Genomic DNA, 16667 nt, shown 5'->3' with positions numbered 1-16667 from the left:
GTGGACAGAGGTGGGCTGAAGAGCCTTTTCCTATGCTGTATGAGTACAACTCTATGGTTTTATGGAAGTAAGCCATTAGTCCCAACTTGTCCATGCCAACCAATGGCACCATTCCATATTAACCCTGTCTCCTATCACTTGGTCCATAGTCCTGTATGCCTGAACAAGTGCTCATCTGGACACTTAGATGCTGTCAGTGATCTAGCTTCAGCCACTCTGTCTCAGATAGAGCATTCCAGGCACTTGTCACTCTGAGTGTTGGATCCACTCTGAATTTACTTCTCCTTGCTCTAAAATTATGTTCTTGTGTTTCAAATGTGTTCTCTTTGCCTCTGATATGGAGGAAAATGTTTCCTGCAGTTTATCCTATCTATACACTTCATAAATTTGTTTACCCCACCCAATACCTTCTCTACTCTGTGGAGAACAAGCTCAGCTTCCCCATTCTCTCCTCATAACTGAACTTCTCCATCCTATGCACCATCCTGATGAACTTCCTTGTGTCCTTTCCAGTCTATCATATTCTTCCTCTACCTCAATGACTGGAACTGCAAGCAGTTCTCTGGCTGAGATCTGACTATATTTTTTATAAACCTGTAGCATAAACTCCCTGCTTCTGTACTCAATGCCCAAATAATGAACACTAGTGTTCCATATACCTTCATTGCATCATTATGCACTTGTCTTACCATAGTCAAGGATCTGAGGATTTGCATACTGAGGTCCATCTGTTTCTCAACACTACGACCCAACCATGCCATGATCCATCACCTAATATTTACCATATAACCATATAACAATTACAGCACGGAAACAGGCCATCTTGGCCCTTCTAGTCCGTGCCGAACTCTTACTCTCACCTAGTCCCACTGACCTGCACTCGGTCCATAACCCTCCATTCCCTTCCTGTCCATCTATCTATCCAATTTAACTTTAAACGACAACATCGAACCTGCCTCAACCACTTCTGCTGGAAGCTCATTCCACACAGCTACCACTGTCTGAGTAAAGAAATTCCCCCTCATGTTACCCCTAAACTTTTGCCCTTTAACTCTCAACTCATGTCCTCTTGTTTGAATCTCCCCCATTCTCAATGGAAAAAGCCTATCCACGTCAACTCTATCAATCCCCCTCATAATTTTAAACACCTCTTATCAAGTCCCCCCTCAACCTTCTACGCTCCAAAGAATAAAGACCCAACTTGTTCAACTTTTCTCTGTAACTTAGGAGATGAAACCCAGGCAACATTTTAGTAAATCTCCACTGTACTCTCTCAATTTTATTGACATCTTTCCTATGATTCGGTGACCAGAATTGTACACAATACTCCAAATTTGGCCTTACCAATGCCTTATACAATTTCAACATTACATCCCAACTCCTATACTCAATGCTCTGATTAATAAAGGCCAGCATACCAAAAGCTTTCTTCACCACCCTATCCATGCGAGATTCCACCTGCAGGGAACTATGCACCATTATTCCTAGATCCCTTTGTTCTACAGCATTCTTCAGTGCCCTACCATTTACCATGTATGTCCTATTTTGATTAGTCCTACCAAAATGTAGCACCTCACATTTTTCAGCGTTAAACTCCATCTGCCATCTTTCAGCCCACTCTTCTAACTGGCCTAAATCCCTCTGCAAGTTTTGAAAACCTACTTCATTATCCACAACGCCACCTATCTTAGTATCATCTGCATACTTACTAATCCAATTTACCACCCCATCATCCAGATCATTAATATATATGACAAACAACATTGGACCCAGTACAGATCCCTGAGGCACACCGCTACACACCGTCCTCCAATCTAACACACAGTTATCCACCACTACTCTCTGGTATCTCCCATCCAGCCACTGCTGAATCCATTTTACTACTTCAATATTAATACCTAATGATTGAACCTTCCTATCTAACCTTCCATGTGGAACCTTGTCAAAGGCCTTACTGAAATCCATATAGACAACATCCACCGCTTTACCCTCGTCAACTTTCCTAGTAACCTCATCAAAAAATTCAATAAGTTTTGTCAAACATGACCTTCCACGCACAAATCCACGTTGACTGTTCCTAATCAGACCCTGTCTATCCAGATCATTATATATACCATCTCTAAGAATACTTTCCATCAATTTACCCACCACTGACGTCAAACTCACAGGCCGATAATTGCTAGGTTTACTCTTAGAACCCTTTTTAAACAATGGAACCACATGAGCAATATGCCAATCCTCCGGCACCATCCCTGTTTCTAACGACATTTGAAACATTTCTGTCGGAGCCCCTGCTATTTCCACACTAACTTCCCTCAAGGTCCAAGGGAATATCTTGTTCGGACCCGGAGACTTATCCACTTTTATATTCCTTAAAAGCGCCACTACTTCCTCTTCTTTAATCATCATACTTTCCATAACTACTCTACTTGTTTCCCTTACCTTACACAATTCAATATCCTTCTCCTTAGTGAATACCGAAGAAAAGAAATTATTCAAAATCTCACCCATCTCTTTTGGCTCTGCAAATAGCCGTCCACTCTGATTCTCTAAGGGACCAGTTTTATCCCTTACTATCTTTTTGCTATTTATATAACTGTAGAAACCCTTTGGATTTATTTTCACCTTACTTGCTAAAGCTGCCTCATATCATCTTTTAGCTTTTCTAATTTCTTTCTTAAGATTCTTTTTACATTCTTTATATTCCTCGAGTACCTCATTTACTCCATGCTGCCTATATTTATTGTAAATCCCTCTCTTTTTCTGAACCAAATTTCCTATATCCCTTGAAAACCATGGCTCTCTCAAACTTTTAACCTTTCCTTTCAACCTAACAGGAACATAAAGATTCTGTACCCTCAAAATTTCACCCTTAAATGACCTCCATTTCTCTATTACACCCTTCCCATAAAACAAATTGTCCCAATCCACTCCTTCTAATCCTTTCGCATTTCTTCAAAGTTAGCCTTTCTCCAATCAAAAATCTCAACCCTGGGTCCAGACCTATCCTTCTCCATAATTATATTGAAACTAATGGTATTGTGATCTCTGGACCCAAAGTGCTCCCCAACACATACCTCCGTCACCTGCCCTATCTCATTCCCTAGCAGGAGATCCAACACTGCCCCTTCTCTAGTTGGTACCTCTATATATTGCTGCAAAAAACTATCTTGCACACATTTGACAAACTGACGAAGGGTCTTGGCCCGAAATGTCGACTGTACCTCCTCCTAGAGATGCTGCCTGGCCTGCTGCGTTCACCAGCAACTTTGATGTGTGTTGCTTGAATTTCCAGCATCTGCAGAATTCCTCGTGTTTACGTTTTTAAATTCCAACCATCCAGCCCTTTTACAGAATGGGCTTCCCAGTCAATGTGTGGAAAATTAAAATCTCCCAATCACAACCTTGTGCTTACTACAAATATCTGCTATCTCCTTACAAATTTGCTCCTCCAGTTCTCGACCCCTATTAGGTGGTTTATAATACACCCCTATAAGCGTCACTACACCGTTCCTATTCCTCAATTCCACCCAAATAGCCTCCCAGGACGAGTCCACTAATCTACCCTGCCAGAGGACCGCTGTTATATTTTCTCTGACAAGTAATGCAACACCTTCCCCTCTTGCCCCTCCTATTCTATCACACCTGAAGCAACGAAATCCTGGAATATTTCGTTGCCAATCACACCCCTCCTGCAACCACGTTTCACTAATAGCTACAACATCATATTTCCAGGTATCAATCCATGCTCTAAGCTCATCCACCTTTCTTACAATGCTCCTAGCAATAAAATAGATACATTTAAGAAACTCTCCACCTCTTACTCTCTCTTTATCCTTAATGGAGCAAACAAATTTGTTATCTTTTTTTTTTCTTGTCCCCTACATCTTTGGACTGAGTGCTCCCGTTCTCTGTCCCCTGCCTATCCTCCCTCGCACACTGTCTACTAGCTTTCTTAATTTGTGAACTAACCTCCTCTCTCTTAGTCTATTTAATTTGGTTCCCATCCCCCAACCATTCTAGTTTAAAATCACCTCAGTAGTCCTCGCAAATCTCTCCGCCAGGATTTTGGTCCCCCTAGGATTCAAGTTTAACCCGTTCTTTTTGTACAGGTCACACCTACGCCAAAAGAGGTCCCAATGATCCAAAAACTTGAATCCCTGCCCCCTGCTCCAATCCCTCAGCCACGCATTTATCCTCCACCTCATTGCATTCCTACTCTCACTGTCGTGTAGCACAGGCAGTAATCCCGAGATTACTACCTTTGTGGTCCTTTTTCTCAACTCCCTTCCTAACTCCCTATGTTCTCCTTTCAGGACCTCTCCCCTTTTCCTACCTATGTCATTGGTACCTATATGTACCACGACCTCTGGCACCTCTCCCTCCCACTTCAGGATATCTTGGACGTGATCAGAAATATCCCGGACCCTGGCACCAAGGAGGCAAACTACCATCCGGGTCTTTGGACTGAGTCCACAGAATCGCCTATCTGACCCCCTTACTATCGAGTCCCCTATTACAACTGCCCTTCTCTTCCTTTCCCTACTCTTCTGAGCTACAGGGCCGGACTCTGTGCCGAAGGCACGGCCACTGTTGCTTCCCCCAGGTAAGCTGTCCCCCTCAACAGTAGTCAAACAGGAGTACCTATTGTCAAGGGGCACAGGCACTGGGGTACTCTCTATTACCTGACTCTTCCTCTTCCCTCTCCTAACCGTAACCCACTGGTCTGCCTCCCATGGCCCCTGTGTATCCACCTGCCAGTAACTCCTCTCTGTCAACTCCTCACTCTCCCTGACCAGATGAAGGTCATCAAGCTGCAGTTGCAGTTCCAGTTCCCTGACGCGGTCTCTTAAGAGTTGCATCTCGGCGCACCTGGCGCAGATGTCCGGGAGGCTTGGAGACTCTAGGGTCTCCCACATCCGGCACCGAGAACAACAAGCTGCCCTCACACTCATGCTTCCCCTCTCCTCAAATGACGACAAAAAATGAATACCAAACCCTCTTCGCCTCACCCATTTTCGCTTAAGCCCATTGAGCCGAAGCCCTTAAGCCTTCACTCTGCTCCCGGCTCACTCCGCAGCCCGCAAACTACGCTGCCCGCTGTATAAGGATCTGTTCCTTTTAAATCTTCCGCGCTTTACTGCCCGACGTCACACGCCTGCGCAGTCCCGCCTTTCTGAACGCCGATGGGGAAAAAAACCCAAAAATTTCAAAAATGGCTTCCTCCGCACTCCCGTTCTGATTCTCAGACTTCCTTCTCCGAATTAAACCCAAATCAGGATTTCTGTCCTTTTAAATTTTCCGCGCTTCTGGATTAAACTCAATTTGCTATTTTTCAGCCCAGGAGGGGTGATTGATAAGTTCGTGGCCTACGGTAGAAGGAATCAATTTTAGAAAACCTAGCACATTTATTTTTCAACATAGTCCCTTCCTACATTTACACATTTAGTCCAGCGGTCGCGGAGCATATGGATCTTGGACCTCCAGAAAGTGTCCACAGCAGGGGTGATTGATAAGTCTGTGGCCTAAGGTAGGGGGAGATGAGTTATACAGCTGTCGTAACATGCACATGCAGTTCAACTCTTTGAGTGATTATGCAGAAAGTTTGAAGTTAATAACTCATCAGGGGTGATTGATAAGTTCGTGGCCTGAGGTAGAAGGAGATGAGTTATTAACTTTTTGTTACCTCTGCAAAGAATTCAATCATACTGGTCAAATAATCTGCCCCTGACAAAGCCATATTGATTGTCTGTGATTGGACCCTGCCTTCTAATGATATTTAGTCCTCCCTCTATGATATTTTTTCCAGTATTAATTTTTTTTTCGTGTGGAAATGTTAAATACTAGGGTTTCATTGAATTGACTTTATTACCTACATCCTTAATATACATGAGGAGTAAAAATCTTTACGTTATGCCTCCATATAAATGTGCAATTTATAGTAATTTATAATAAATAGCATGTATAACACGATAGTCAATATAACATAGAATTACAGTTGTGTCAGTGAGTTAATCACTCTGATGGCCTGGTGGAAGAAACTGTCCTGGAGCCTGTTGGCCCTGACTTTTATGCTGCGGTACCGTCTCCCAGATGGTAGCAGCTGGAACAGTTTGTGGTTGGGGTGACTCAGGTCCCTAATGATTCTTCGGGCCTTTTTACGCACCTGTCTTTGTAAATGTCTGGAATCATGAGAGGTTCACAACCACAGATGCGCTGGGCTGTTTGCACCACTCTCTGCAGAGTCCTGCGATTGATGGAAGTACAGTTCCCATACTAGGCAGTGATGCAGCCAGTCAGGATGCTCTCAGTTGTGCTCCTGTAGCAAGTTCATAGCATTTGAGGTCCACACCAAAGTTCTTCAACCATCTGAGGTGAAAGAGGTGCTGTTGTGCCTTTTTCACCACACGGCCAGTATGTGAGATCCTTGGTGATGTTTATGCCAAGGAACTTAAAGCTGTTCACCCTCTCAACCCCAGATCCATTGATGTCTCCATTCTTCCTGTAGTCCACAACCAGCTCCTTTGTTTTTGCGACATTGAGGGAGAGGTTGTTTTCTTGACACAACCATGTCAGGGTATTGACTTCTCCGTAGACTGCCTTGTTATTATCTGAGATTAGGCCAATCAGTGTAATGTCGTCAGCAAATTTAATTAGCAGATTGGAGCTGTGAGTGATGACACAGTCATGGGTATACAGGGACTAAAGGAGGGGCTTAGGGCACAGCCCTGAGGGGCACTTGTGTTAAACGTCAGAGGGGCAGAGGTGAGGGAGCCCACCCTTACCACTAGCTTTAAGGTGAGAGGAAGAAAGTTTGGAGGAGATTTTTGAAGCAATTTTTTTTTTAAAAATGCAGAGAATGGTGAATGCCTGGAACCAGCTGCCACAGGAGGCGTTGGAAGCAGATAAGGTTTTAGAGGCATTTGGGCACATGAACAGGCAGAAAATGGAGGAATGTAGACCATTTGCAGGCAGGTAGGATTAGTTTAATTTGGTATTTAGGTTGACACAGGCATTGTGTGTGGAATTCCTGTCTGTGCTGTATTGTTCTCTATGTTCCTTGCCACTGATTCTCAGAGATCTGTAGTTATTAGCTTTTCCCTGCTGCTATTCTCAAAAAGAAGGACCATGTTTTCTATCGTCTGGTAATCTGGTACCTCACTTATGTACAGAAAAGATTTAAAAATCTCAGGGATACCCAGCGATCTCCTCTCTTGTTTTCTGGATTTGTTTACCTTTTAAGCTTACCAAAGCATTGAATATGTCTCTCTGTTTATGGAGATTGGATTTTCAGCTTCCCCTTTATTGAATTCTCCAACCACAAGGGAATGCTGATGAAAATAAATCATTCAGGATCTCATCATTACCTATGGCTCCGCACACAGATTACTGCTAGAAGCCCCCACTTTTCAGCTGGTTATTCCTGTTCCCTTAATATGCTGACAGAATAACTTTAGAATTGCGTCAATCTTGTCTCTCGTGACAGCCCTGTTTTCTCATGAATCATCTTTTCCTTCTTTACTTCCTTTTAAAGCACCTCCCTATACTTTCAAAAGTCTTGATATGCCTCCCCTGTCATTAGTTCCCTATAGCTGTCCTGTGTCGCTTTTTGTCCAGCCCTCATTATTCCTTGACACTTGGTTTCTCTACATTTGCTACTCTTGGCGTTTTCAGGAACACACTGCCCTTTTAGCTCTTACTGTTTCTCCTTTGAATGCTTCCAACTGTGCAGATGTAGGCTTTCCTGCATCTGGTGCAGGAAATACAATTTTTCTCTATCTGTAATGTTATTTTCTGCAGTCTTTTACTGCTTTTTCACTTGTACTACATCAAAGTACTGATGTTTCTGAAATTATCTGTATAGAGGCTTGCAAAATTACATTTTTCATTGTATCTTGCTACTTGTGACAATAATAAACATTCTAATACTGATCATAAAACATGGGTTAAGGTCATTGGTCTGAAAAATGACTACCCATTGACACTCTCTCCGCTTGACCAGCTACATTCCCCAAGATGAGGTCAAGTAATACACCTTTGCTCATTGACCTATCAGCATATTGTGTCAAAAGGCTCTCCTAGACACATCTCAAAATTTCTGCACCCCTTGAGCCTTTAGTGCTAAGTCAATGTGAGTGAATGTTTGAGAAATTGTTCTTCTAATTTTGGAAGTGTGTGCTGTAATAGCCAGAGCATGAAACTGCATTGGAATTTGAATGGTGCACAGAGCAAGTAGTGGAAGGCATAAATGTTTAGTCTCAAAATTGGGGGCCAATCAAGTGGGTTGTTGCACTCAAGCAAGCAAAGTCCATTAGTCCTGGCATGCGTTGTAGGAAGGGCTTGGAATGTTGGAATGCCAATTACACTTTGCAAGCCACTTGATCTTGTACTTCAAACACGAGGAAATCTGCAGGTGCTGGAATTTCAAGCAACACACATCAAAGTTGCTGGTGAATGCAGCAGGCCAGGCAACGTCTCTAGGAAGAGGTACAGTCGACGTTTCGGGCCGAGACCCTTCGTCAGGACTAACTGAAAGAAGAGCTAATAAGAGATTTGAGAGGGGGAGGGGGGAGGGTTGGGGTGAGAGGAAGATGGAGACTCTGAGGATCCAGGAGTTGACGGTGGGATCTGAGGGAGATGAGGTTGCAGAGTGGTGGTGGGGGAAGGGGAGATGGGAGTCACAATAGCAGCACATAAAGACCCGGCCTGGAGTTCAAGGCTGGAGTCGCAGTTGGTGATGGTTTCTGTCTGGGTAGCCTCTAACCTGATGGCATGAACATTGACTTCTCAAACTTCCGCTAATGCCCCACCTCCCCCTCGTACCCCGTCCGTTATTTATTTATTTATATGCACACATTATTTTTCTCTCTCTCCTTTTTCTCCCTCTGTCCCCCTCACTATACCCCTTGCCCATCTTCTGGGTTTCCCCCCTCCCCCTTTTCTTTCTCCCTGGGCCTCCTGTCCCATGATCCTCTCATATCCCCTTTGCCAATCACCTGTCCAGCTCTTGGCTCCATCCCTCCCCTTCCTGTCTTCTCCTATCATTTTGGATCTCCCCCTCCCCCTCCCACTTTCAAATCTCTTACTAGCTCTTCTTTTGGTTAGTCCTGACAAAGGGTCTCGGCCTGAAATGTCGACTGTACCTCTTCCTAGAGATGCTGCCTGGCCTGCTGCGTTCACCAGCAACTTTGATGTGTGATCTTGTACTTCCCAGGTCAGTTCCATCTAACATTTGGTTCCCAGCATGTTGACAGTGGGGACTCAATAGTGGTAAATGCTGTTGAATGGCAACTGTAGCTGATTAGACTTTCTTTGCTACAGATAGTAATAACTTGCATGTCAGGAATGTTACATGTCACACCAGACCAAATCCAAAACAAAAACCTGAATGTTGCAGTGTGCACATGTTATCTGAAAGGTTACAAACAGAATTCAATGTTATGCTGACCTTGGGTGCAGGAAAGGGCGAAGATTTGGTACCCAACTCTTAACAGCCGGAGTCACGTTATATGGAACAGGAACAGGCTCTTTGACCCACCTAGTCTATGCTGACCAGTAAGCACCAATTGATATTATTTTCACTTTGTTATGCTCTCCAAAATCACCACTAGATTCCACCATCATCTAGGCTAGTGGTCACCAACCTTTTTAAGCCCAAGGTCCCTACCTCGACCTCAGTGAAAGGCAAGATCTACCTACTAAATTGTTTAGAGAAAAAACAGCTCAGATTGTACTTCCAATTTGAGGCCTTTTATTTGGGCGAATTGTATTTGAATTACACAAAATACTTTTGTCAAACTTTCAAATTAATTCAAACAAGAAAACACTATAACTAGCATATCAAACAGGCCATAGCTGTCTTTCTTTAAGAATATTACAATACTTCACACCTTTAATTCTAAGTTTCATTATTTAATTTTATTTCAACACGAAAAATAAATGAATAAAAATTGACTGTTGCACTCAGTGTGATGACTGGGGCTGGATACTTTCTGCTAGTTCCCTGAAATTTGGCTCATAACTACAGACAGCCAGTCTGAGACAGTCTGTGATGTGTAGGGTTGCCAACTGTCCTGTATTCCCCCTGCTAAGGTAGAGTGTGCCTATGAAACTGTTCGTGCGAAAATGCTTTACGCCAAAGAAGCAATTACCATTAATTTATATGGAAAAAAATTTTGAGCGTTCCCAGACCCAAAAAAATAACCTACCAAATCATACCAAATAACACATAAAACCTAAAATAACACTAACATATAGTAAAAGCAGGAATGAGATGATAAATACACAGCCTATATAAAGTAGAAATAATGAAAATTAAGCCAAAACCGATTTGTGGGGTTAAAAAAAAAATTGGCAGGTACGCACATGCGCACACAGGTGCCCGCGCAAGGCTTCATGGTCATGGTAGTCTTTCTCGGGGTAAACACAAGTGTCCCGGGATTTGACTCCCTTATTTGGGAGTGAGAAAGTTGGCAACCCTAGTGAGGTGTCTGTCAGTAAGTCAGCTTCTGTACTTAGATTTAATAATTTTCATCTGTGAAAATGCAATTTCACATAGGTAAGTTGACCCGAAGTAGGCACTGACTTTTAGTGCTATAAAACCAACGTGTACACCGCGCATTGCTCGGCCCCATCAGTAGTAATTGCCACCAGTTTATGAATGGGGATGTTATTTTCACGGACATATTTTTTAAGCTCATTGTAAATATCCTCACCTCTTGTTCTTTCCTTTAATTGCAAAAGAGTGAGGAAGTCCTTCTTTGTTGTAAAATCGTGGAAAGCCATTCTGACAAATACAACAAGCTGAGCTGTTTGCATTACATCCAGGGATTCATCGAACTGCAGTGAAAAATTTTCACGTCTTCTGACGGTGACTCTACCCTCCTTGTCACTGTTGCAGGGCCAAGCGGTATATTATGTATTGTGGTTGTGATGCCGTTTTTGTTTTTAAAGTCATTAAAAACAGTCTCTGCGGTAATGGCCATTACTTCCTTGAATAAATCACCATCTGTAAAAGGCTTCTTGTGTTTAGCCAAAAAGTGACTTACACAAAATGATGCTTCAATAGCAGCCTTATTTTGAGCAGCATGTTTTGTGGAAAACGATTGCTGGGCCTTCGACCCCAATTTCAGTTCCTCAACTTTCCAGGCACGTATTGCGCTCTCTGGGGGGTAGGTGTCTTTAAATTCCTGGTGGTTGGTGTTGTGGTGCCGCTCCAGATTCCCTCTTTTGGTCAGTGAGTGCTTGTGTTTGGTGGCACAACATACATACACACTTGTCTTTCACCAAGGTAAATAGAAATTCCTCTTCCCATTCTGAATGGAAGTTGTATGTTTTCGCCTTCTTTCCTGGAGACTCCGCCATGCTATCAGGGTATCACGAGTGAGTGCCGATTGCGTCGCCTCTGATCTGAGCCGACATTCACCTAATTAATTAGCTTGTTTATTTCGGCTTTTTTTCTTAAAGATGTGCTGTGTGCATCCCGACTACCGCTGCACCCCTGCATTCTTCGTGGGCCGGTGGTTGGGGACCACTGCTGTATATTGATGTTTGCGACAGTCTGTTCTCTTACCTAATCTGATTGGTCACTTTGATGCAGCACAGGCTACACTGAAAATGCGGTGCATGGCGGGGGAACTACACACATGCGCACTGGGCAGAAAGAACGGAACTAAAACCCCGCAATCTGGAAACAATCTCTCTTTACAAACAGCTTTTTAGCGAAAATATCGCTATATTACCATTATCCTAATTAGTATTACTTTTATAATGCTCACATTACAAAAGTATTTGTGTATTTATTTTTGATTTTTCTTCGGGATCTACTGGAGAAGTCTCAAAGATGGACGGGTTGGCAACCCCTAATCTTAGGCACTAGAGGGCAGTTAACCTACAAATATGCATACCTTTCATATGTTGGTGTTGCGGGGGGGGGCGGGGGGCGGGGAGTGGCTAGATCCTACATGGCCTCAGGGCAAATGTGCAAACTCCACACAGACTGTCCCTGTTTCTCTGTTCTCTGTGCTGTGTCAACTGTGCTCTGTTTTTCAGGTGATTGCGGAAAGTCTGGCCATGGCAGTGAAGTGTATACTGACGGTGGTGTGCATCACCCTTGTACCACACTGGGGTCTCTATGTATTTTCTCTGGCCCAGGTGATTGACAGCATTCTTATTTGTTTTGACAGGCTAGAATTGCAGCACAGGGCCTGTTCCTGTTCACACTCTGAGCCCCTAATTTATTTAAGGGATACCGACTATACGAAATAAGTTTGTTGATCACAATTCAGCGGGCCAGGCAGCATCGGCAGGACTGCTGAAAAAAGCTGAGGAGCAGAGGCGGGGAGGGGAGAGAGAAACACAAGGTGATAGGTGAAACCTGGAGGGGGAACGATGAAGTAAAGATTGGTGAAAGAGACAGAAGGCTGTGGAAGAAAGAAAAGGAGGGAAGGAGCACCAGAGGGAGGCAATGGGTGGGCAAGGAGATCAGGTGAGAGGGAAAAGAGGAGTGGGAAACGGTGGGGGGCCATTACCAGAAGTTTGAGAAATTGATGTTTATGCCATCAGGTTGGAGGATACCCAAACGGAATATAAGATCTTGTTCCTCCAACCTAAGTGTGGCCTCATCTCGACAGTGGGGAGGCCATGGATGGACATATCGGAATGGGAAGCAGAATTAAAATGGGTGGCCACTGGGAGATCCTGCTTTTTCTGGCAGATGGAGCGTAGGTGCTTGGCGAAGCGGTATCCCAATAGATTGGGAGATCTATTCGGAGACTGCTTTGCCAAGCACCTATGCTCTGTCCGTCGGAATAAGACCATAAGACATAGGAGCAGAATTAGGCTCTTTGGCCCATCGAGTCTGCTCTGCTATTTAATCACGGCTGCTCTTTTTTTTCTCCTCCTCAACTCCATTTCTTGGCCTTCTCCCCATAACCTTTGATGCCATGTTCAATCAAGAACCTATTACCCTCTGCCTTAAATACACCTAATGATCTGGCCTCCACAGCAGTACATGGCAACAAATTCCACAAATTCACCACCATCTGGCTAAAGAAATTTATCCGCATCCCTGTTTTATTCCTGGAATCGTCCTTGTGAACCTCTCTGGACCCTCTCCAATCCCAGCACATCTCTTCTAAGATGAGGAGCCCAAACTTTTCACAGTACTCAAGGTGAGGCGTCACCAGTGCCTTATAAAGCCTCAGCATCACATCCCTGCTCTTGTATTCTAGACCTCTTGAAACGAATGCTAACATTGAATTTGCCTTCCTCACCATTGACTCAACCTACAAGTTGACCTTTAGGGTGTTCTGCACAAGGACTCCCAAGTCCCTTTGCACCTCAGATTTTTGGATTTTCTCCCCATTTAGAAAATAGTCTGCACATTAATTTCTACTACCAGAGTGCATGACCGTACATTTTCCAACATTGTATTTCATTTGCCACTTTCTTGCCCATTCTCCTAATCTGTCTAAGTCCTTCTGCATCCTACCTGTTTCCTTAGTACTACGTGCTCCTCCAACACAATCTTTGTGTCTTCTGCAAATTTGGTAACAAAACCATCTATTTCATCATCTAAATTATTGATATATAGCATAAAAGGAAGTGGTCCCAACACCGAAGCCTGTGCACTAGTCACTGGCAGCCAACCAGACAAGGATCCTTTTATTCCCACTCACTTGCTTCTTCCAATCAGCCAATGCTCTAACCGTCTTATTAAATTTTCCTGTAATACCACGGGCTGTGAACTTGGTGAGCAGCCTCATGCGTGGCACCTTGTCAAAGGCCTTCTGAAAGTCCAAATATACAGCATCCACTGCATCCCCTTTATCTATCCTATTTGTAATCTCCTCAAAGAATTCCAACAGGTACGTCAGGCAGGATTTTCCCTGAACAAAACTATGCTGACTTTGTCCTATCTTGTCCTGTGTCACCAAGTACTCCATCACCTCATCCTTAACAATTGACTCTAACATTTTCCTAACCACTGAGGTCAGGCTAACTCTTCTATAATTTCCTTTCTGCAGCCTCCCTCCTTTCTTAAAGAGTCGAGTGATATTTGCAATTTTCCAGTCCTCTGGCACCATGCCAGAGACCATTGATTTTTTGAAAGATCATTTCTAATGCCTCCACAACCTCTAACGCTACCTCTTTCAGAACCCTAGGGCGCAGTTCATCTGATCTGGGTGACTTACGTACTTTTAGGTCTTCCAGCTGTTTGAGCACCTTTTCCCTTGTAATAGTAACTGCACCCACTTCTTTTCCCTCACACCCTTCAACATCTGGCACATTGCTAGTGTCTTCTACATTGAAGACTAATGCAAAATACTCTATTTAGTTCAGCAGCCATCTCCTTGTCCCCTGTTATTATTTCTCCCGCTTCATTATGCATTTTCATAATAAGTTTACTTCAAACTTTAATCTTTCCCTTTTTATAAGGGCTTCTATAACTGGCAGTATATTTTTAAATTAAGGAAGCACCCATTTAAAAGGGAGTTGAGGAAAGGCTGCTCTTTCCTTGGCAGGACTTGAATCTTTGTAGCCCAGTGTCCCAGAGAACTCTGGAGGTTTTTGTGGAATATATAGGTTGAGTGAACTCGGCCTTTTCTCCTTGGAGCGACGGAGGATGAGAGGTGACCTGATAGAGGTGTACAAGATAATGAGAAGCATTGATCGTGTGGATAGTGAGAGGCCTTTTCCCAGGGCTGAAATGGCTAGCACGAGAGGGCATAGTTTTAAGGTGCTTGGAAGCAGGTACAGAGGAGATGTCAGGGTTAAGTTTTTTATGCAGAGAGTGGTGAGTGCATGGAATGGGCTGCTGGCAGTGGTGGTGGTGGCGGCAGAAATGATATGATCTTTTAAGAGACTGCTGGATGGATACATGGAGCTTAGAAAAATGGAGGGCTATGGGTAAGCCCAGGTAGTTCTAAGGTAAGGACATGTTCGGCACAGCTTTGTGGGCTGAAGGGCCTATATTGTGCTGTAGGTTTTCTGTGATTCTATATGAATATTATTGAATGCAGAAAAGTGTACTTGACGCCAAGATCAGTTCAGGTTGATCAGGCTCAAGGAGCCAAGGGATAGATAGGTAGAGACCAAATTTTTCCATACACAGAGAGTGTTGGGTGCCTGGAATGTGCTGCTGTGTTTGGGGCGGGGGTGTGGGAGAAGATGATGATGTAGATACGATTGTTCCATTTATGAGGTGCCTGGGCACCTGAGCATGCAGGTAATAGAAGGATATAGTGTATGTGCAGGCAGGTAAGATTAGTTTAATTTATTGTCGTGGTTAACGTCAGATACGAGATAATTCTTTTCCTTTTCTCTTTCCAGCTCCTGTACTCAAGCACACTCCTCATGTGCTACCTGCTGTATTTCATGAAATTCATTGGCTCACAGGAAGCACAGAAGAAATCTTTTCCTCTCTCTACATTGACTGACTTGCTGCCCAAACTTTTGCCTTACCAAGTAAGTAATATGGTTCTCTCCACCAGTGCATTGTGTCATTGTTTGATTACAAATATCTTTCAACGTGATTTAAACCATGCCAGCACTGCTGCCCTCTCCTAATGACTCTGACCCTTGCCATTCTCATATCATTGTACCACTTAAGAAAATTTCCTCTTTGGAATTGGTTGAGATCAGACTTTAATATTAGTACTTTAATTTATCCAGGACACTTGTGATGTGCATGAGTCCAGACTGATGAATCCTACATTTGATTCCAATAGGCACCACACAACATATAGAAAAGGAAAGAGTAGACTTTTGGGCACATGTCTGTTCCACCATTGGATAAGGTTGTAAACAATCTTTCATCTTAGTACTTTTTTCTTGCACTATACCTATATTCCTTGATTCCATTAATAATTATAGTATCTCCTCTTTCTCTTAAACACAAGAGATTCTGCAGATGCTGGAAGTCCAGATTAATGCATATAAAATGCTAGAGAAACTCAGCAGATCAGGCAGCATCTACAGAAAGGAATAAACAGTTGACATTTTGGGCTGAGACCCTTCATCAGGATTCTTCATCTTGAATGTACCCTGTAATTGACCTCCACAGCCTTTTTATTTAAAAATCCCAAAAATTTCTTCTCTTCTCTGTCCTGAGTGATCCTTGTTCTAAGACAGGCAAACAGCTGGGGGAAGCAACCTCACTGTAATTTTGTTGTTCAGTTGTTACGTCGAGTCCAACTCTTAATGACCTCGTGGGCTCCTGCACACCAAGTCACCTTGTTGGAAACTGCCTCTCTAAGATCCCCAAAGGTCATGCGCATTGTCTGAGTAATATTAAGACCATAAGATGTAGGAGCGGAAGTAGGCCATTCGGCCCATCAAGTCTGCTCCGCCATTCAATCATGGGCTAATCCACTTCATCCAGTCATCCCCACTCCCCTGCTTTCACCCCATAGCCTTTGATGCCCTGGCTAATCAAGAATGTATAATCTATCAATCATAGCCTCTGTCGTCCTCTCCTTCTTTTACCTTCTGTTTTACCTAACGTGAGAGTCTTCTCCAAGGAGCTCTGTCTTCTCATGATATGGCCAAAATATTTGAGCTTTTGTCTCATAATCAAGCCTCCTAATGAGCAGTCTGGCTGTATTTTTTCAAGTATTGACTTGTTGGATCTTCTTGCTGTCCAATGAATTCTTAACACTTTCCTC

General features: G+C 43.5%; 1 protein-coding gene across 2 annotated transcripts in view; it reads left to right on the top strand.

Annotated features, from left to right (window-relative positions):
* rft1 (RFT1 homolog) overlaps positions 1-16667 on the top strand; it is a 73637-nt gene that overhangs the window by 18614 nt on the left and 38356 nt on the right. For both annotated transcript variants that reach the window (XM_072280189.1, XM_072280190.1), the window contains exons 5-6: positions 12052-12153; positions 15334-15468. In XM_072280189.1, the coding sequence (XP_072136290.1) occupies positions 12052-12153; positions 15334-15468 (237 nt within the window). The remainder of the gene's footprint in view (positions 1-12051; positions 12154-15333; positions 15469-16667) is intronic.

Source organism: Mobula birostris, chromosome 16 (genome assembly GCF_030028105.1).
Source record: "Mobula birostris isolate sMobBir1 chromosome 16, sMobBir1.hap1, whole genome shotgun sequence".
Lineage (NCBI taxonomy): Eukaryota > Metazoa > Chordata > Chondrichthyes > Myliobatiformes > Myliobatidae > Mobula > Mobula birostris.
This window is presented reverse-complemented; position numbering and strand designations above follow the sequence as displayed.